Below are 21,281 nucleotides of genomic sequence, written 5' to 3'. Positions count from 1 at the left end.
ATGGAATGGTTTAGCTTGGAAAAGCCCTCCAGGTGTTCCCTCAGCACTGCCAAGGCCACACTGCCCCATGTCCCCAGGTGCCACATCCACACAACAGGGATGGCATCTCCACCACCACCATGGGCAGCTGTGCCAGGGCTGGACAGCCCTTTCCATGAAGAAATTTCCCCAAAATCCCACCTAAACCTCCCCTGAGGCCATTTCCTCTTGCCCTACCCTGCAGCCAGCTGTCAGCTGTGTCCCATGGAATGCCCTGCTCCACTTCCCAAACTCTTTCCCAAGCCTTTTTCCTGAGTTCCCCTCACCCTGGCTGTCCTCCCCCCTGCTCAGTGAAATCTAATGATGGTTTTACTCTTTTTTTCCCTGTAGTGGAACAGAGCCTACCCCAAGCATCTTTAAAAATACATCTGCTCTGCACTGCACTAAAACACATGGAATAATAGAAGAAAGTCTGGAGTGGGCGCAGCCTGGACCTGCCCAGCTTTCAAAGGCAGGGATCCTTTAAAGAACACGGAGCTTTCTCTCTGCTCCTGACCCAAAGATGGGACGTGCCAGTAATATCTGAGCAGGGATCCTTGCATCCCCCCCCTTGGCCTGGATCCCTCAGGGATGAGGCAGTGCCTGTTGCTGTCCCTGCTGCTGCTGGTGCAGACTCCCCACATCTCTGAGAGCTCTCTGTGAGCACCCTGAGCTCCCTGGATGGACAGATGGGACCCACTGATGGTCCCCAGACAGGCTGGGTGTTCCTGCCCTTGTTCCCCAGTGGGGAAGTCACCCCCTGAGTGTGGGATTTAGCAGGACACAGGGGCTGGGGTGGCACCAGTCGCTGTCACCCTGCTGCTTGGGGAGAACAGATGGGCCCTGTGCCTGTGAGACCAGGTGGGGTGAAGGGGATCTAGAGCAGCTTTACAGCCTAAAGAATGCACCATCCTAAAAGATAAAAGAGGGGCAGGGCTTCTGCAGGGATGTCTTCAAACATACTCCACCTCAGCAGAGCATGGATAGCTTCAAACACATCCCTGCACACTTTGCTGGTGGTGGCATGGCCACACTGGCCTGGACCATGTCTCTGTCACATCTCAGCACAGCAGGTTTAGATGCCCAAATTCTTGGAGGGTCTTGGCTTTTATAGCAGGAAGAAGTAGCACAAAAGAGCAAGACATGGAGGAAACAGCTTGGAGCAAGGACTGGGTTGCAAGAGAGATCCTGATTACAGTACCAGTGGCTGGGAGAGCTCCAGGAACTGGTGTCTGACAGCTCCAGCAGCCCAGAACTGGTGGCAGCTTTCCCTGGGAAGCCTTTGCAGCACCAGGGGTGAGACCCAGCTGTCACATCCCCATTTGTTGGTGTCTCCACCTGAGCTGGCCATTCAGAACCCTTACAGGCTGGAAGGTGATGAAGGTGCCTCTAAGCCCTGAGCCAGGGGTTGAGATCAGAGGTTGGTATCAGAGCTGAACTGCAACAGAGGCTCCTTGGTCCCTCTCCAGTGCCCCTTGCTGGAGCACAGAGGCCTCCACTGCTCCATGCATCCCTGCTCTGAAGGTCCCCAAAGCATCTTCATCCAGTCCCTGGTGAATTGGTGGTGTTGATATTTTTGAGTTCTCAGGGTGCCCCTGGGGAAGGGGTAAGGCCTGGCCCACCCCCTCAGTCCCACCAGCCTGGAGGTAGATGAGGACTCCAGTCCTCAAAGGTGGCTGAAGCTGAGCTCCTCCTGGAGGAGCTCTGGGCCAGCTCAGGGTTGGATTAGCAGGTGCCTGTAAAGGAGGAACTGCTGCTGAAGCAAAAGAGCTGAAACATCTCAAACCTTGCTCATGCATCAAACCTCAGATGAAAAGCCAGGGTGAGAGTGGAGTGTCTATTCCAGTCAATATTCCCTTCCTTTAATGCTCTTTTGGGTCCAGTGTCAGGCTCAGGGGAGCCCCAGGAGCAGGGAGTGCCCAAGGCACCCCTGTGTGCGTCTGTTTTCCTTCCCTCACCCCATCCTGTGCCAGGTGCTCTGCAGAGAGCCTGGATTTGGAGGGATTTGAGTCCTTTTGGGTACCCAGCTGGGGCCCTGGTGCAGGAGGAGAGACCCTCAGGAGAACAGGAGCTGAACACAGGACCTGAGACACCAGACCAGGGCTGGGACCTGCTCCCAGGTGTGTCCTGGCTGCCAGAGCTGCAGGAAGGAGCAGCAGCTTCTCCCTGAGCTGTGCCTGGAGCAGCTCCTCGGGAGCAGGGGGCGGGGGAAGCACAGGGGGCCCTTCTCCACCTCCTGCCAGGCTTTTCCCTGAGGATCCTGGAGCCTCACGCTGGCCTGGGCGTAGTGGGAACTGCTGGAGCAGGAGCAGAAAGAGGAGCAGGAGCAGGAGCAGGAGCAGGAGCAGGAGGAGCAGAAAAAAGAGCAGGAGCAGGAGCAAGGGCAGGAGTAGGAGTAGGAGCAGGGGGAGGAACAGGAACCACGGTAGGAATGGGAGCAGAAACAGAACTAGAAGCTGGAGCAGGGGTAATGGCAGGACCAAGACAAGAAGGAGCAGCGGCAGCAGCAGGATCAATCCCCGGGCCGGCTCCTGCCCGGCGCCCCGGCTGTGATGAGCTCTCCAGGCCTCAGCACCGCTCCCGGTGTCTCTGCCCGCCCCTCCCGGCCTCCAGCCCTTGCTCCTCCGCTCGGATCTCGCCTTACCTGGCGGCCGCGGGGGCCGGGGGGTCCCCGGGCGGCCCCGCTCCGGCTCCCCGGCGCAGCGCTTTGCATTTGTGCCTGGGAAATACCCGGCCGGCGTTTTATCGGCGCGGCTGATAAATATTGCATCGGCCCTGAACTTGGCGGAGCGGGGGCACCGCGGCACCGGCCCCGGCACCGGGCACGGGCCGGGAGGGGCGCGGGGGGCGGGGGAGCCTCGGGAGCGGCTCCGGCTGCGAGGGGGAGCCGCGGGAAGGGGGGGCCGGGGCCCCGCTAATGCTGCGCGGAGCCGGTCCGGGGCCCCCCCGGGCAGCACTCAGCATCCCGCCTCATTAAAGTTTCATCGGCAGCGCTCGGCCAAGGTCTATTTATGAAAATGCGCTTTTCGCTGCATGGAGAAAACAGGGACGGAGCGCAAGAACAAAGGGATGGGCTTTGGGAAGCGCCCGGGAATAAAGAGGGATGTGCGGGACGGGGTGCGGGAATCCCAGGGTGCGGGCAGGGCAGGCAGGGCTGGCAGGGCAGGCAGGGCTGGCAGGGCTGGCAGGGCTGGCAGGGCTGGCAGGGCGGGCAGGGCAGGAAGGGCTGGCAGGGCTGGCGGGGCTGGCAGGGCTGGCAGGGCTGGCAGGGCAGGAAAGGCTGGCAGGGCTGGCGGGGCGGGCAGGGCTGGCAGGGCTGGCAGGGCGGGCAGGGCAGGCAGGGCTGGCAGGGCTGGCAGGGCTGGCAGGGCTGGCAGGGCTGGCAGGGCGGGCAGGGCTGGCAGGGCAGGAAGGGCTGGCAGGGCGGGCAGGGCTGGCAGGGCTGGCAGGGCAGGCAGGGCTGGCAGGGCTGGCAGGGCTGGCAGGGCTCTGCCGGCCACCGCCGAGCTGGCCCCGCTGGCCCAGGGGCAGCGACTCCTCCGACAGTTATTTCGGGAGCCGCACAATTTCCTCTCCTTCCTTTCTTCCTTCCTTTCTTTCTTTCTTGCTTTCTTGCTTTCTTTCTTTCTCTCTTCCTTTTCTTTCTTTCTTTTTCTTTTTTTTTTTTTTGTGCGTTTTTGTTTGTTTGCTTGCTTGCTTTTTTGTTTGTTTTTCTTACTTCTTTGTGGAGTTTTAGGGTTTTGTTTGTTTGTTATTTTGTTTTGTTTGTTTTATGGTTTTGGTTTGCTTGTTTGGTTTTGGTTTGCTTGTTTGGTTTTGGTTTTATTCTATTTCACTTCATTTCATTAGTTCACTTTCATTCATTTTACTTCGTTTTATTTTATTTCACTTTATCGTATTTCATTTCCCTTTATTTTATTTCATTTAATTTTATTCTACTTTAATTTTTCTTGTTCTACTTTGGTTTTCCCCTGTAAAAGCCGCAGGGTCCCGGCTGTCGGGCTTCAACACCACGACGCGCGTTTGATTATTTCTTTCCCCGAATAAGTTATGAAACAAAACAAAACAACAATAAAAAACCACGCACAAACAAAAACCCAAGTAAACAAAAAACCCTCAAACAAAAATAAAACAGAAACACCCCAAACAAAGAAAACCAACACAAGTCACTTGATTTCAGCCCTTTTCTCCGCGTGTCCCGGGGACGGAGCGGACCCCCAGGTTCTGATCCCCGAGGACAGAGGAGACCCTCGGTTCCACCCGCCAGGAGTTGAAGCGCGTTTGGGGAGCGGAGCCGGGGGAGGGCGAATGTCTCTTTCGGAGCCAGGGGGTGACAGGGACATTTGGGGGTAGCAGGGGCACCCGGGGGGTGACAGGGGCATCCGGGGGTGGCAGGGGCAGCCGGGGGGTGACAGGGACATTTGGGGGTGGCAGGGGCACCCGGGGGTGACAAGGACAGCCGGGGGTGACAGGGGCACCCGAGGGATGACAGGGACATTTGGGGGTGGCAGGGGCAGCCGGGGGTGGCAGGGGCACCCGGGGGTGACAGGGGCACCCGGGGGGTGACAGGGATATTTGGGGGTGGCAGGGGCACCTGGGGGGTGACAGGGGCAGCCGGGGGGTGACAGGGACATTTGGGGTGGCTGGGGCACCCAGGGGGTGACAGGGGCAGCCGGGGGATGACAGGGGCAGCCGGGGGTGTCCCCCCGCGGGCTGCGGGCTCAGGGGGGCAGCCCGGCCCCGCCGCCGTTCGCGGCAGCTCCCGGTGCTGCGGGCGGCGCCGCAACGACCCCCGGGCTGCGGGAGCGACCCCCGGGCTGCGGGAGCGACCCCCGGGCGGGGAAGGGCCAAAACCGCCGCGATGGCCGGAGGCAGCCAGGACCCCCCGGTTCTGCCCCCCCGGGCCGCTCTGTCCGTGCCCATCCCCGCGGGGCACCGGGAGCCAGCCGGGAGTCCCGCGAAAGGAGCCCCGGAGCCGCAGTAAGTGCAGGAGGCAGGAGGGTGAGGTAAAACGTGCATGATTTATTTGAAATGCTGCAGCGTACACAGACACCAAAATTTCATTCAGCACACACACAGCGGAACGAAATCTCCTTTAATTCATAAAATAAAATATTAAAAAAAAAAGAAAACAAAAGGAGGCAATTTTCTCTATTAAATATGCAAAGGAAAGGGGGGAAAATAAGAGTTTTCTTGCCTTCGAAAGTGCAGAGTTCCCTATGCGCAGAGGCAGCCGCCCCGAGGCCGGGCCGGGCTCCGTCCCCGCTGCCTCGGGCCGCTCCCGCCGCTCCACTGAGCCCCAAGGACGTGATTGTCGAAGCTTAGGATTTTATACAGTGAAAACCATACAGAAATCGAACGGTTGGAGTGAAACCAACGCAAAATAAATCTCCATTTCCCCGAACAAACCGCGACTCCAGGGACGGGCCAATTTTTTTTTTTTTTTTTAATATTTTCTCCTTTTTTTCTCCTTTTAATTTTTTTTTTTCAATTTAGCCGATGAGGTAGAAACAGAAATGGTACTGCAAAAACGCGATGGGTTTGCGGGGGGCAGGGGAAAGAACAAAACCATGCAGGTGCGTGTGTGTGCGTGGGTGTGCGGGGACCCTGGCGGCGGGGAGCACCCCGGGTTTACAGCTGGCTTCCAGCTCGTTTCCTTTCTCATTTCTTTTCCTTGTTTTAATTTTTGTGGTTTTTTTAAGAAGAGGAGCGGACACAGAGGAGTGAGCGGGGCCACGGCCCCCAAGCCGGGAGGGGCAGTGACAAAGACCCACCGGGCTCTCGCTGCTGCTGCTGCCCCGACTCCGGGCACCCCCAAACTTCCCCCTTGGCCTTTTCGTTTTGTCTTATTCCTTTTTCTCCATCTTTTTTTTGTTTTTTTTTGTTTTTTCTCCAGTTTTATCTACAAAAGCAGTCTGTACCAGTCAGAACAGCGGGGCCACTTTGCCCAGGGGTGAGGAGCAGGCACCAAACTGTTCACTTTGCTTTGGGCGCGTTTCCCTTTATTTTAAAGTTTATTTTTTCCTGTTTTTTTTGTTTGTTTGGTTGGTTGGTTGGTTTTTTCCCAATTTTTTAATCCCCCCCCCCAAAAAAAAAAAAAAAAGCTGAGAACCCCAAGCCCTGTTCGGGAGGGCCGGGGGGCGGTCGGGAGGGCAGCACCCCCCGCACCGCTGCCTCCCAGCCCCTTCCTCAGTAGGTGGCAGAAAATTTCATCCTTTTCTGCTTCTGTCTCTGATTGCAAAACCAGACCCTCACCACGTTCTTCTTCAAGTCTAACTTCTCGGCGATGGCGGCGATTTTCTCGGAGGAGGGCCGGGGCTGCACGGCGAAATAGGCCTCGAGCGAGCGCTTCTCGGGGGCGGCGATGGACGTGCGCTTGCGCTTCTTGTCCCCCCCCGTGTAGATCTCGGGTTTGGTCATTTTCTCCCGCTGCGCCCTCTCCGCCTCCTCCAGCCACGCTTCCAGGATGGGCTTGAGGGCCACCATGTTGTTGTGGGACAAGGTGAGCGACTCGAACCTGCAGATGGTGCTTTGGCTAAGGCAGCCCACCCCCGGGATCTTCAGGTTGGCCAGCGCGGAGCCCACGTCCGCCTGGGTGACCCCCAGCTTGATCCTCCGCTGCTTGAAGCGCTCGGCGAAGGACTCGAGCTCCCGCGGGTCCGTCTCCGTCTCGGGGCCGGAGATGACGGCGTGGGACGCGAGGCCGTGGGGGTGGGACATGTTCATGGGCTGGGGGTGGTGGGCCATGTGGTTGATGGCCGACATGTGGGAGTGCGGGTGCGAAGGCGTGGAGCCCACGTCGGGGCCCGGCACCCCTCCGAGCGGCAGGGCGGAGTTGAGGTGGTCCAGCAGCTCCCCGTCCAGGCCCTGCGAGGGCTGGTGGTGGTGGTGGTGAGGATGGTGCGTGGTCAGCACGGACGGGTGGTGCAGGTGCACGGAGGACGAGGTAGGAGTGCAGGACACGCTGCTCATGGTGTGGTAGGTGGCGTCCGGCTTGAAGGGGTGCGTTTTCTGCGACACGATATCCACGGCGGCCAGAGCCTCGGCCCCCCGCAGCAGCGTCTCGTCAAAGCCCGCAAAGATGTTCCCCTGGATCTGCACGGAGGGGCGGGGAGGAGAAAAGCGGGAGCGAAAACAAACCCAGAGAGCGGGAGAGGATTAACGGGGAGCGGCGTGACGGAGATCCCGCTCTGCCCCACGGGCGCTGCCGGGGACAGGTAACGCGAACCGAGCGCTCCCCGAGCCCCCGGATAAACGCACCGCGGTGCCAGACACCGAGCGCTCTCCCTCCGAGCCGGGCACCCGCTCTGCTCTCCGGGAACAGCTCCCCAGACAGCGGCAGCGGCAGAGCCGGAGCCGTCGGGGGTCCCGCAGCCCCCGCTGCTCCAGCGCCCGCACGGAGCGGGACGGGACGGGACGGGACGGCCGCGGCTCCCCGAGCCCCCCAACCCCCGAGCCCGGGGAACGGCCCCCGCCCGCCGGGGGTGCAGGACGGGAAGGACGGACCCCCCAAACCCAGCCGAAACCCAGATGCAAAGGGAAAGCAGAGTAAGTTGGCGAGGGACGGCGGGCACGGAACCTCCCGAAAGCCGTGCTGGGCTTACCTGGGGGGCGGGCAGGCAGGCTCTGCGGATGGCTTCGGAGCTGGTGTGCAGGTGCGGGTACTTGGGCTCGTGCAGGATGGGGTGCATGCTGAACGCCTGCTTGCTGTTCATGGACATCATGGTGGGAGCGGAGCGGGGCCGGCCGGGGCAGGGCAGGGTTGGGCAGGGCAGGGCAGGGCGCTCCGGGCACCCTGCTCGGGGGCGCGGTATTGTCTGGCTCCGCCGCCCGGCATCAATGGCATTATAGCCCGGCCCCCCCGCCCCCCGCCCACCGGGAGGGGCCGGGGAGGTCCCTCCCAGCGCCCGCCCCCGGGCACTGAGCTCACCCCCCCTCAGACGGGGGCTCGGCCCCCCTCCGCCCGTGGTACTCCCTCCCCAGATCGCGCCTCCCCCGATCCGATTGTAATCCCCCCAAAACCAGAGCTCCCCACCTGTCGGTGGGCCCCCCCAAACCGCGGCTCAGCCCCCCCTCTCCGCCCCTCCCCGGCTCTGCTCGTTCCGCAGGTGCGCCCCTCTCCCTGTCACCCCTCGTCCAGCCCTGCCCCCGGCCGCTTCCCCGGGGGGATCTGGGGAGCAGAGCAGCCCGGAACCCGGGGCTGAATAGGAGCCGTTCCCCTTCTCCCTTTGAAGGGAAGAACCTTGGGTCAAAAATCATAAAAACAAAGAAATCCAGTAAAGTTTCACTAACTTTCTTTTTCCCTGCTTCAGTGAATCTCCCGGTCTCATTCCCCAAATCCTCCCGTGCAGAGTCCCAGCCTGTCTGTGCAGCCTCTCCATCCTGCAGCTCATCACTGCCCCTGCACTCACCCATCCACGCGAATTTCCCCACAGCCCGCGGCGTTTCCCTCCCTCTTTCCCTCCCTGCCACCAAGGCCAGCTCCTGCCACCACCGGGGTTTGGTTGCACTGCTGGATCAGGGGGTGGGGGCATTGCAGCCCCCCCAGAAGCTCTCAAAAGGTGCATGAGGAGTGTGACAGCCCCAGCAGCCCAGAGCAGGGGGCTGCCGAGGAGGAATCCCAGTGCCTGGGGCGATGGGGGACAGGAGAGTCCCATGCTCAGAGCAAACTTCTCCAGGGAACCAGGTGTGCTTCTCCAGCCCCAAAATCCAGCCTCGATGGCTTTGGTGCACGGAGCAGCAGAGTCAGGGGCAGGATCTGTTTCCTGCTCCCTTTGGCACTCTTCTCCACAGAGCCTGAGCACAGCATCTTCAGTCCCTTCTCGGGACAGACATGGTCAGTGAGTGTCAGGAAAATCCTGACCTGACCCCATGACCTGATCCCCGCCTTACCTGAGAGACTGAACCATCCCCAAAAAGATCACAGAGTGGGTTGGGCTGGGAGGCACCTGAAAGATCATCCAGTTCCAGCCCCTTGCTGTGGGCAGGGACATGAGGGAACCAGCAGAGACATTTCCTTGGTGCTGGACCTGCCCAGGGAAAGGTCAGATCCAGTGACAGGAGACTGAAAGGCACAATCACTGTGTCTGGTGATGCCCAGACTCGGGCACAGCCACCAATCCCACCATGGAAGTCCCCAAAAGCAGCCCCGTGCAGCCCTTGGCTCATGCAAAGGGTGGAGGAGAGTCCCCAGGGCTGAATCCTGACTCCAGAGAAATCCTCCTGGGGAAAAACCTGCACCAGCATCAAGGTGCTGCCAGGGAGGCCCTGTCACCTGTCCCTGGTGGCCTGAGACACTGCCAGCCCTTCCTGGAGCATCCCCCAGTGCCAGGGACAGCAGGCCCTGCCAGGATGCTCCCACCCTCGGGAGGCAGCAGCTCAGGAGCCTCTTCCCTTCTCCTGCTGCCAGCCCAGCTCTGAGTCAGGCCTCCCCTCTGCTCCTGGAGAGCTGCAGGATCAGCTGATGGCCAGAGGAGTCTGCAGGCTGGAATTGCCCCTTCCAGGTGCTCTGCAGTGGGATCTCTCCCCTCCAGCTGGGTTTGTGCATTCTCTCATGACTCTGGGAGCTTTTGTCTCAGGATATTCCACAGCCCCTTTTGCTGGGCTCTTCTTGGTGGCCCCTCCACCCCCACATTTCCTCATTTTCTGCATTTCAGCAGCTCAGAGAAGGTTGGACAGAGCCGTTCAGCTCCTGGCCCTGGATTTCACTCTCCCCGAGGAAGCAAACCTGTGCCAAGCTGCATTTTGCTGCTGCTCATGTAGGAAAATTGGATCAGCTGAAGTAAACAGCATTCCCTCCTTCCCATTCCTCTGTGTGCCAGCAGACTTTTCCAAACCACCAAGCCTTTGCTCTTCTCCTGTGGCAGCCCTGAGCATCCTGCCCTGAACTTCGTCCTGACAATGAACATTTTGAGCAAGGGACACTCAGGGAGGATCCCTGAATGCACCTCTGGGCACCCTGGCACTGACACTAAAACACAGGGACACCACAGGGACATCAAGCACCCCCTCCCAGCCCCATTCCATGGATGAGCTCGTCCTCCCACCACCTCCTACACTGTGGATCTGTGGGCTGCTCCCAGAGGGGAAGAGAGCAGTGCCCCCTATCAAATCTCTGGGTTGAGTTGGGATTTATCAGGCTCCTCCTGGGCAGGGAAAAACAAGGAAAATCCTCCTGTCTTTGTGCAAAGATGTGGAAACACCACACAAGGAGAGGTTTCTACTGCAGTGATAATCACAAACATCTCAAGCACTTCCACAGTTGTTGCTTTAGCCCTGGGCAGCTGAGTATTGGCACTTCCATGGTGTGGGATGAACTTCCAGGGGACTCTCTGCTCTGGCTTTCTGGACTAAGATGGGACAGCTCTGCAATGCTCCTTGTAGCCTTTTAACTTCTGTTACAGCTTTCCTCCCTAACTGATCCAAAAACTGGAATATTCCAGACCCACCTCTCCCACCCATCCATATCAGCAACCCCTGTAAAGCAGGAAATGCTTCACTGGAATCAGAATTAAATAGAGGAAAATCAGGATCCTTCCTATTAAAACGAATAAAAGCACTGACAAAGACCCTCAAGATCTGAGTCTTTGGAAAACAAATTCCTTCCAGGGTGATTCCAGCTTCCAGGCTGAGCTGGCACCTCAGCCTGGTCAGTGGCTTTGGGGACCCTTTCTGAAATAAATCCCTGTGCAGAAATGAAGAGCCAGGAGTCTCCTCACACTGTGTGCTGTGGTTCTGTGCCATGGAATGGCAAATGAGCCAACAGGGCAAGAATATTTTGGGATTCATGACCCCTACAGCCAGTGCCCAGGGCCTCTGGCTTCTCACTCCCACTGGAAAAACAATCCTGGACACACTCTCAGCAAGGTCTGAGCTCGAGAAGCTCCAGCTCTCAGCTGCCTTTTGAGGATGCCCCATAATTTCCCAGGCTGGCTCCCTGCCCGCAGCCACCAAACCCCGCAGCTCCGCCTGCTCCCCATGTTTTCCATCCCAGGCCTGCCATGTGCCTCGCTGCCTCAGGCACTTGCCTGCAGACTCCAGCTGTTTTTATTACCTAAGTGGGTTTGATTGCTCCTTCATTTGTGCCTGAACGAGAGCCCTTGGCACCCTCGTGGGCTTTAATGGGGTCTGTGTGTTCTCGCTCCCAATTAAACCCACGGGCGGCGATTAACAGCTTCCAGCAATCCAGAGCGGAGCAGGGGGGACGCGGCTTTCCAGGGCTCCGGGAGAGCATCCTGCAAAAAGGACACGGCTTGGAGCATCCCGGACAGACAGCTGGGCTGGCTGGAAATGGCTCTGCCCCCAGTGACTGCCGCCACTTTCTGCTCGCCAGGGGACGTTCGGCTCAGCCATCCCAGCCTGGCACACACACATCTTCCAGCAGTGGGGGACAATGCTGGTGGGTGGCCAGGGCAGGTGTCACCCCAGACATTAAGGACAGCTCCACACCTGCCCTGGCTGTCGGGGCTGCTCCTGGAAAACCTCATGTGGGGTGATACAGAGACAACCTTGCCCCGCTTGGTCCTTCCCTCCTCTCCCTTTTCCTTATGCTCCTGGCCAGGGCCTGAGCAGGTGGAAGAAGCCAAAACTGGTGAATTTCTGGTGCACTTGGAATTTTCAGCCCCAAGTTCTGACTCCAGGAGCCATCCCAGCCCCTGGCAGCTGCTCTGCCAGGATAGTCCCGGCTGTCCCAGGCCGAGGCTCCGATGAGCACCTCACATCCCCCACAACCCACATCCTAATGTGGGAACCCCGGGGAGGAGCCATCCCTCAAAATTAAGATGTTGGGGAATTAAATGTTTCAATCTCATTGGAATTGGTGTTTTCTGATGCAAATTGGTTCTGTCAGGAAATGGGGAAGTGGCACTACCTCAGAGGCCCGTGCACTGGGACCAGGGGTGGCTGGAGTTGGCTGATGGAGTGCAGGAATGGAATGGAAAACCCAGGCCCAGGAGCTTTTCAACTCAATTAAAGTCTGGCTCGCTCCCGAGACGAGCCCGTGGCATTGGGAAGAACATTCCTCCCACACTGAATTAAATGTGGTGTGGGGTCAAGAACAGGACCTCAACAGGCTGAAGTGACACCTCAGGTGACAGATGGTGGCATTATGGAAAACTCAACAGAGGCCAAATTCTGCCTAATTCTGGAATTAGGAGCGGACATCACAGAACCATGGAATCATTGAGGTGGGGAAAATCCTCTCAGATCCTTGAGTCCAAGCACTCCTCAGCAGGGCCACCACTGACACTTGTCCCCAGCTGCCACATCCACACAGCTCCTGAACCCCTCCAGCCACAGTGCCAAGGCGTGGGCTGAAAAAACACACTTCCAAAATGCCTGTTTCTGGAGGAAAATGCAGGAATAGCTCCTAATGAGGATGAGATCCCTTCCCAGCCAGAAGAGCAGGGTGTTTAATGCAGGTCTTACACTTGAGGTGTAAGAGAAAGATGATCCGTGCTGGCCAACAGATCCAGCTTGTAAAAATCCTTATTAAAACCCCACTGAGCCTAATCAGGAAAGATGGCTTTTAATTAAAAAGTGCAACCATTCAGCCAACTTTTATAGGAGATTGCTGCGACCCCAGGAGATGCCAACCAGCAATAGACTCAACTCCTTCCGGAGGGAGGGATCCTTCCCATCCTTTGTTAGCTGGAACATCTCTGCTGCTTTTAAATGGGCAACTTCACAGCTTTCCTGAGTGTGGTTTCTTCCATTAGGAAATGGGAATCTTCTAACAGCTCACCCAGGCAGCAAAATTCCTGCACTCCATCTCCTGCATTAGGAACCTGGAGTCCACGGAGCGGGAGAGAGAGAGGGAGAAAAGAAAATCCAGATGGGGCAAAGTGTAGCTCGACTTTTTAATACTAAATTATTTACAGTAAGTAAAATCGTGTGTGTCAATTGTGAAAAGAGTCCAATTTGTTTGATTTACATTGCAGGGGGGTGCCCTGGGGTAGGGGGTGTTTAACTATCTCCTCTAATGTAATTGCCTATGGCAGCCCAGTAAATATTTGATGGGCTGCCTGAGCGAGGGAAGGAGCTGGGGCTGATGCTCCCACAGCCCTCGCAGGGTATCAAATGCAGCTGCAGCCAGGCACTACCTGAGCCCTTCCCATTGTGTAACTGGGCTGGCTTTAGCCCACTTTCAGGGTGGGAACGTGCACTTTCTGCTGGAAAATGGGTTTGTGCCCCGTGCTGTGGGTTTGTTTTATATAAGAAGCCCAAATTTCTCTGTTGGTGCCTCAAAGGGAGTGTTTTCCTCAGCTTTTCAGTAGAAAAAGAAGGTTTTGCTCTTGTCAAGGATGTTTCCATGGCTTGGAGGTGCTGGATGCTGGCCCCGGCTAGCAGGGATTGTCCCTCAGTCACAGGAGGGTCAGACCTTGGCTGAGGATGGTGAGGGGGATGTGGATGGACAGGATTGGGAAGGACACAGAGGGGCTTCAGCAGCAGAGGTGTCTGCAAAGAATTCATAGTCCCAGCTCATGCAGCCTCTCATGGTTTTCTCCATTTTTAGTGTTTCAAGCAGCACCAGGAAAGGTTCAGGTTGGACAGCAGGAGGAATTTTTTCATGGAAAGGGTGGTCAGGCATTGGAAGGGGCTGCCCAGGGAGGTGGTGGAGTCCCCATCTCCGGAGGTGTGCAAGGAATGCCTGGACGTGGCACTCAGAGCTCTGGGCTGGGTGACAAGGTGGGCATTGGGCACAGCTTGGACTCGATGATCCTGGAGGTCTTTTCCAACCTCAATGATCCTGGGGTTCCATGCCAAGATGGCACACTCAGTGCCCTGGGAATGCCCCTGTGACCTGGGGACAAGGTTCTGCTGCTCAGACAAGGCTGGGACAGAGCCCTGCTCCTCTCTGGGCAACCCTGCCAGCCTGTAGGAATTCCTGGAGGGTAGGAAATGTCACATCACCCACCTGGGACAGTAAATATTTAACAAGGGGAACACCCCCTGCCTTTCTCCCTGCCCTCCTCATCCATATTCAGCTCCTGCAGCTCTTCCAGCCCTGTAGGAAACACAGAGGCCCCTGGGAAGAGGGAATTCACTGGGGGGCTGTGTCTGCAGGTCCTTTGCCCTCCAAAGGGGTTTGGACTTCCAGATTTGGGGATGGGAAGTCAATGATCTATGAGGTCCCTTCAAAACCAAATCATCCATGGGTTCTGTGGTTTGGAAGGGATACGTGGAGGCCTCCAGCCCAATTCCCTGTTGGAGCAGGGCCAGTCAGGGGAGGTTTGTGCAGTGGAGTTTGAACCTTTCCAAGGATGGAGACACCAAAGTCTCACTGAGCTCCCAGACAATGAGCCGGCAGAGGCTGCCCAAGATCTTCATCTACAAAGTCAAACCAAAGTTGGGTGGGGATGCTGCATCCCCCTGGTTTGGCATGGAAAGCCCTTGGGTCTGTGGATGGAAGGAACTGGGCTTGGATGGCACCAGCAGCCGGGCAGGGAGGGACAAGTGGGACCCACCAAGGTCATGGGGAGGTCCCCATGAACTCACTGGGGTTTCTCCAAGGCTTTCTTGGGGTGATTTCTGTGCCTGGGAGGCAGGAGCAGTCAGGATGGAATGGAGGAGGGATGGAGGTGTGGAGCAGGATGAGAGGCCTGCTGGGTTCCTGGGATACAGGGGGAGGTTTTACATGGAGATCTGAGTGGATGGTCCCGGTGCCCTGGGGGTCCCAGCCTGCTCCTGCCAGGACACTTCCTGGGGTTGTCCATGCCTTGCTTGCCATCCCAGCTCTTACAGAAACCAGCTCTATTAATATCCCAGCTCTTCCTCTCGGCCCATTACTCTCCTGATGGCCCAAATTTCCAGTTAGCTCCTCTCCAAATTTAAATGATGGCTTCCCCCGTGTTCTACACCCCCACCTTTCCGAGAGATGCCGTCACTGATGACCCACATTCTCTGCCTCCGAGTGCCTGGCGCCGGGGCCATTAGATCCCTCTGCTGGGCTGGGACTGGCTGACAGCCAGCCCCGACCTCACAAGCAACCACGGCCATTCACCAGGAGAGGGAAGCTCCAGCCCTGCCAACAGCCTTGGAGAACGGCACAGGAAGGAAGGATGGAGATGGATGGAGCCTCCTCCTGCCCAGGGGGTGTTCCCAGGGAAGGGAGGAAGGGGAGCTGTCAAGGAATGAACAGTTTTGAGGGAGGGAAGCAACCCTGGGAAGGGTCTTCCCCGTCCTACCTGCTCTGAGGGTCTGCCAGGAGCTGGCAGGGGGGATCCCATGGAACTCTGGTGGGACTGGGACACCATGGACTGTTGATGGAATTAGGACACCATGGACTGCTGATGGAACAGAGGCCACCTTGGACTGCTGGTGGGATTGGAATATCATGGACTGCTGGTGGGATTGCTTTTCCTCTGCCCCATCTGGCAGCCCCTGTGAGTCCTAAGGCACTGCAGACTCTTGGTGGGACCTGCACTGTGACATGTGTGTCACTGTGTGTGCCCATCCCCAAGCCTGCAGAGCCCTGAAGTGCAGCTTTGAGCAGTTCCATCCCCCAGCCTGCACTGCTGCTTTGAGCAGTTCCTCTTGTTCCTCGAGGCCTCCAAGCTCCATATCAAAAGCCAGTGAGTTTCTGCCCAGAGGAAAACTCTTTCAGTTCTGGTTTTGATCCAGTGAAGAACCTCACTCCACATGAGTCAGCGCAGAGGCCAAAATTCCATCAGTCTATGGAGGAGAAATCCATGAGCAGCTGGAAAGAGACCTTGCAAGCAGGGGCAGGAAAGAGGACAATGTCCCCTGTGCTGCCCATGGCTCCTGCCAACGCAGCCCTTTCCTAAAGCCTTCCTGAGAGTCACCTCTGGCTCTTCCCATTCTCAGTGAGTCTCAGGCTCAGGAAAAGCCTCCAGGAGCCTTTGGTCCCACCTGGAGCTGGTGGGCTCAGGACTGGGTTGGTATGGAATGAGAGAGGGAGAGCAAGGAAGAGAGGTCCCTTGCCTTCCTCCAGCCTTGCTCATCACCATCATCTCTGCCTTGTGGCCCTGTCCCGCATCCTTCCAGCTCTCCAGCCCACTGCTAATCCCAGCTCCCATGAGCCCACCCAGCTCCTCCTTAAGGAGACATCCCCCAGGCAGATCCCAGCACCCCAAACACCTCCTGCCACCCGCCCAGCCCATCCCAACCAGATCCCACCCCTTACCTGGGCAAAGGAAAGGCCCAGGCAGGCAGGAAAAGCATCCCAAAGAGCAGCTGTGGCATCAGCTTCTCCCAAATGAGCAGTGTTGGGCTGAGAGATGGGTTTTTGGCTGGATGATCCAAAATCTCACTGCCGCAGCACCTCCAGCACACCTGGTCCCACCCTCCCAAGCCCCTTTCAAAGGGATCCAGCAGCTCCAGGGCATGAACAGGGAGAAGATCTCCTCATTCAAAGGAGGTTCCTCCTGGCCCTCATCTTGGCTCATTCAGCAAAGTGAGTTCCCTGGAAATGAGTGTGGGGAGGGTTTCCAGCAAGAGGAAGAAAGTGAAAGAAAGAATAAGAAATAAATGCTAAGAAAATAAAAAGAAAGAAAGAAAGAACAGGAAGAAAATGAGGAGAGAAAGAGAGGAAAAATAAGGAAGGAAAGAGAGAGTCTTGGTTTTCTGAGTTAGAAGCAAAATTATCTTGATTTCCATTTGAATAATTCATGTTTGCCACGGGCCATGTATTCCTGAGCTTGGGTGTCAAGTGTTTATTGAATATATCTCTTGACAGGGCACTTGTGTGATATTCAGCCATTGCCAGAGTGTGAAAAAAACACACACAACAAATGGAAAAAGAGAGGGAAAAAAGGAAACGCCAGAATGACGGCTTCCTCCACCTCAGTTTGAGAATAATTGGCCCAAATGAAGCCCCTTTCCTTGCCATCAAGTCCCCCCTGCCCCCTCCCTCCATGGGGATCCAGCACCGGTGGCTGGGATGTTGTCCCTACACCCAGAGGGAGAACTCTGGGATCATCCTCAGGATGAGCCCAGCAGGTGCTGTAAGAACTGGAGCTTTTGTCACCTCCTCAGCCTTTGCCATGACATGGAGATGTGATCCTGAAGACTTAGAGGGGTCTTATCCCAAAAGTTTCCACCTTGGAGTGAACCCTAGGTGTTGTCTTATACATTACAACAGTTCTATTATCATCATATGTTGTCTTATATATCAAGAGTTTTGTTGTCTTATGTTGCCCTATATATCAAGAGTTCTTTTATCATTATAGTGCAAGGATTTCATATCTTCAGAATTTTGTACCTCCTCAATGTTTTCTGTAGGCAGCTCCTCTAAGCACTGACTGGTCCTGGTCCTTGCAGCAGCCATCTGACTCCAGATCCCACCAATCCACTCTTTTATGCCATAGTTCTTATTGGCTACAGGTGTTCCCTGCTATCATCTGACCTGCTCCTAATCTTTAGTGATAGGGTCCAGCTGCAACTTGTTGGGGGCTAAGGTTACATTCCACATTACCCATCCTGTATCCCCCTACACCCAGCTATGGTGTGAGCCAGGGGGCCCAGGAGTGGCTCCTGGATGGTGTGGACCATTCACCTCCAGCTCACATCTGGAGGGCCATGGCTCCACCAGCCAGTGGGGAAAGCTGGAAAAGGACATCTCCTGTTTCTGGGTGAGCCAGAGGAGAGCAGGGAGGTGGAGCCATGCCCAGTGTTATCCCTGGGATCAGGAGGAATGGGGAGGAGTGGGGAGTCCCTCCAGCATTGACCACGTACCCAGTGCAGGACAGAAAGGCACTGGAGGCAAATCTGGTTGCAGGGCAGTGAGTGAGGAAGGATTTGCCTCTGTGCTGGACACAATTCCCATTCCTCAGAGGATTCAGGGAAAAGCTCCCACCCTCCTACCCCCACTCTCACACAGACCTTTCTCTTCATGCAGCTCTTGAAGGCAGGGTTGGAAGGGACTTTGCTGGCCACATCCACCCCAAACACCTCCTCAGGGCAGGACTATCTCTGAGGGGTGGCTGGATGGTTCTAAGCCCAGGACACAGGGATTGCAGCTGGGAACAAGGACCTGCTGTGTCAGCAGCCTGGGCAGGGCCTGTCAGCCCTTGTGGGACACACAGACACTCTGTGGGACACACAGACACTCTGTGCTTCCCCTTGTGCTCGTTCAGCTCACACAGGAGGGGGTGGAGGGGGCCTGGTTGGTGTCCAGCAGGTCCCCCTGAGGTGGGGGGGGTCACATGTGGAGCTGGGCATGGTGGTGCTTCACCCTGTGGGGGATGTGGCTTCAGAATCCAGATGTGTCCAGGTGTCCGTGTGTCCATGTGAGGGCTCCCCATGGGATACCCAAGGTGCATTCCCAGCCCCACCTGCTGCTCCCTGCCCCGCTCAGCCCTCAGCAGTGCCCAGAGCTGCAGTGCCAGGACCACCCTGGAAGGGACACATCCCCCTCTGTGTCCCTGCAGCTCCTGCACCCCACAGGGGCTCAGGGATCACCAGGACACAGTGGGGAACACCTTGGGGGGAGCACAGACAGTTCTGGGGGGCTGCAGCCTGCCCACACCTGGGACCCCAAATCCCACAGCAGAGCTGGCCCCTGGCAGAGGGAGGGGGCAGAGCAGCCGGGCTGGCAGCCTGGGAGGCCAACACCGTCACAGGAGAGCCAGGGGCGAGGAGAAGGCAGCGATGCCTTCTGAGCAGACCTGGACCCCCCTGCAGAGCCCTGGCTCACCCTGCAGAGCCCCGGATCCCCCCGCAGAGCCCCAGATCCCCCTGCAGAACCCCAGACCCCCTGCAGAACCGCAGAGCCCCAGATCCCCCTGCAGAACCCCGGATTCCCCTGCAGAGCCCCGGCTCGCCCTGTAGCGGCTCCCAGACAGCGGCGAGAGCCCGGAGCCTCCCTCCCAGGAGTCATTTGGAGCCCGCGGGGGCAGGGGGAGCAGCCAGACAGGGAGACGGGGCCGGTCCCCGCCCGCTGCCCCCAGCACCCAGTTCCCAGCTGGTGCAGCAGCAGGGAGCCCTGCCCGGCCATATGCTCTGCGTGCTGCTTCAATTACCCCGCCAGGAGCGCGGCTCGCTCAGCTCCTGGGAGCGGCCCGAGGGGCCCGCGGGGGGAGCGAGGCCACGCCGGGGCTGCCAAAAACCCGAGCAGGGTGGAAGGGCTTAAATCAGAGCGACTTGGCTCCGTGGGGGACACCCCTGGTGCTCCCACACACGGCTTTGTGTCCAGGGGCGTCCCTCGTGTCCCTCGTGTCCCTCGTGTCCCTCGTGTCCCTCGTGTCCAGGAGCAACCCTTGTTTCCCGGAGCATCCCAACTTTCACAACCCCATCAGGGCTGGGAGCTCCTCTGCACCTTCTGGGGGTGGGTCCAGCTCTTGAACCTCCAAGCCAGGACCCAGCTCCTGGCATTAAGGAGCCATTCCCAGCCCTAAGGACGGTCAAAATATCCCAAGTCCTCTCTCCAGAAAGCTGATTCCTCCCAAACTGAGCTCCCAAAGAAATGGTGTAAATGGGAAATTAAAAAAAAAATCACTACAGCTTTTATTTTCACAAAAAAATAGCCTAGTGATTGCACAGAAGTGTTCATGGAGAACATTTCAGCTCCTTGAAAATTTTCTTTCTCTCTTTGTCTACTGGAAAACCAAGAAACTAAAACTTAAGCCCATATTTTCTTTTCATTTTCTTATTTCCTTTTAGCTTTTTTTTTTTCTGAAATAACCTGTGTTCGTGTTTCTAATGACTCGAGGGGTGTCAATTTGTGATTATCTGATGGAAGAAAAAATTATTTGATTTTCCTGAGTTCTATTACTGGATTACTCCTGATATCTCTAAGAATGGACTGTTTCTGAGAAGATTTAATTTGTGTTGTTCCCTAAACTTCACAACCTGAGGAAAGATCTTTACATGAGCAATATTTGTTGCTCTGGTGCTCATTAGACAGATCACCCTGGTCCTTTTCTAGCCAAAATATCTCCACCTTCTACAGAACTTTTGTTCCCTTGAGCTGGAATCAGACTCTCTGCTCCTCAGGAAGACTGGTAGGGTTTGGGTTGTTAGCTTTTTTTTTTTTTTTTTCCTTAGAATTTTCTCTAAGTCTCTAAACAGAATTTTTTAAAAAATAAAGGAAAGCTAAAATTACATGGGGAAAAAAAGTGCATGAAATCATCAAAGATTGATGTGAAGTTTATCTGGTGATTCTGGAGCTCACCACCTTCGTTTCAACTTTTTCCAGCTATTGGCCAGCCTGGCCTTGGGCACTGCCAGGGATCCAGGGGCAGCCACAGCTGCTCTGGGCACCTGTGCCAGGGCCTGCCCACCCTCACAGGAACTGGGAATTCCTTCCCAATATCCAACCTGAATCAACCCCACTGCAGCCTTAAACCATCCACCCTTGTCCTACCAAAACATTTGTGCCCATGAAGCCTGGAGGGGCTGGGCTGGGAGCAGAGGCTCTCTCTGACCTCAGACAGCCCCGCTGGAGAACAGCAGCTCTTCAATCCCGACCCTCCTGGAGCAGGGAAGGGAAATTAGCAAAAAGCAAATCAAGGAATAATTCCAAGTGTCAAAGCCACTTGATGAAATTGTTTTGCTTCTGGGAGACCCGCGGGCAGAAAAGCTTGCCTGAATAAATGAGTCTGAGGCAGCAGTGTCAGATAAAGCCGTGGATGACCGGGGGCTGTGGCTGTACCTGGGCCGCGCTGTCCCCGCCGTCCCCGGCACTCCTGCCACCCCCAGTGCCACTGCCAGCTCCCCTCCAGCCCTGCTCCTGCTCTCACACTCCAGAGAGAACCCGTCCTGCTGCTCTGCCAGCCGAGAGGGGCAGGGAGGGCACCGGGAGGATGCAGAGGGCAGGGACAGCCCCGACAGCCGGTGGGACACGGGACGGGACCCGGCCCCGGGCAGCCCTGGTGACAGCGGTGGCAGCTGCTCCGTGCGGCTGGGTTTGTTCTGGGACAAAGAACGGCGCTGGGGCAGGGCTCAGCCCGGCTCTCCCGGCGGGGACAAACCCGGGATGGGCCCGGGCAGGAGCTTCGGAGCAGCCGGGAGCGCTCGCAGAGCGATCTGGTGACAGGAGCGAGCTTTGTCCCCGCTGCTCCGGGGACAGCCAGCGCAGGGCTCAGCGGAGCAGGCAGCGCAGGGAAGGAATTCCCGTCAGCACTCTCTGTCCTTCCAGAGCAGACACAGCTGTGCTCTCCCAGCGCCCGCATCTCCCGGGAGTGGGATCAAAGCCACCCCGTGGCTCAGGTTATTCCTAACCCCATCTTCCCCGTCCTCCCAGTGCCCTCCTTGGGGGTCTGGTCACTCAAAGCTGGTGGCCAGGGCCTTTCCTCCCCTCGGAG

General features: G+C 57.1%; 2 protein-coding genes across 2 annotated transcripts in view; both read right to left on the bottom strand.

Annotated features, from left to right (window-relative positions):
* LOC136562772 (endothelin receptor type B-like) overlaps positions 1-4,400 on the bottom strand; it is a 73,245-nt gene extending 68,845 nt beyond the window's left edge. The window contains exons 1-2 of the mRNA XM_066559778.1: positions 4,381-4,400; positions 2,663-2,892 (exon numbers count right to left, since the gene is read on the bottom strand). Coding sequence (XP_066415875.1) covers positions 2,663-2,892; positions 4,381-4,400 — 250 coding nt within the window. The remainder of the gene's footprint in view (positions 1-2,662; positions 2,893-4,380) is intronic.
* Positions 4,401-6,207: 1,807 nt separating this feature from the next.
* Positions 6,208-7,742, bottom strand: LOC136562695 (brain-specific homeobox/POU domain protein 3). Its single transcript, XM_066559669.1, has 2 exons — positions 7,623-7,742; positions 6,208-7,113 (listed from the first exon to the last, which is right to left on the bottom strand). The coding sequence occupies exons 1-2, from the start codon at positions 7,740-7,742 to the stop codon at positions 6,208-6,210; spliced, it is 1,026 nt and encodes a 341-aa protein (XP_066415766.1).
* Positions 7,743-21,281: the final 13,539 nt, after the last annotated feature.

The sequence above is a fragment of the Molothrus aeneus genome, chromosome 14 (assembly GCF_037042795.1).
Source record: "Molothrus aeneus isolate 106 chromosome 14, BPBGC_Maene_1.0, whole genome shotgun sequence".
Classification (NCBI taxonomy): Eukaryota; Metazoa; Chordata; class Aves; order Passeriformes; family Icteridae; genus Molothrus; species Molothrus aeneus.
The sequence above is the reverse complement of the archived record's forward strand: the minus strand, read 5'-3'. Positions and strand labels throughout refer to the sequence as shown.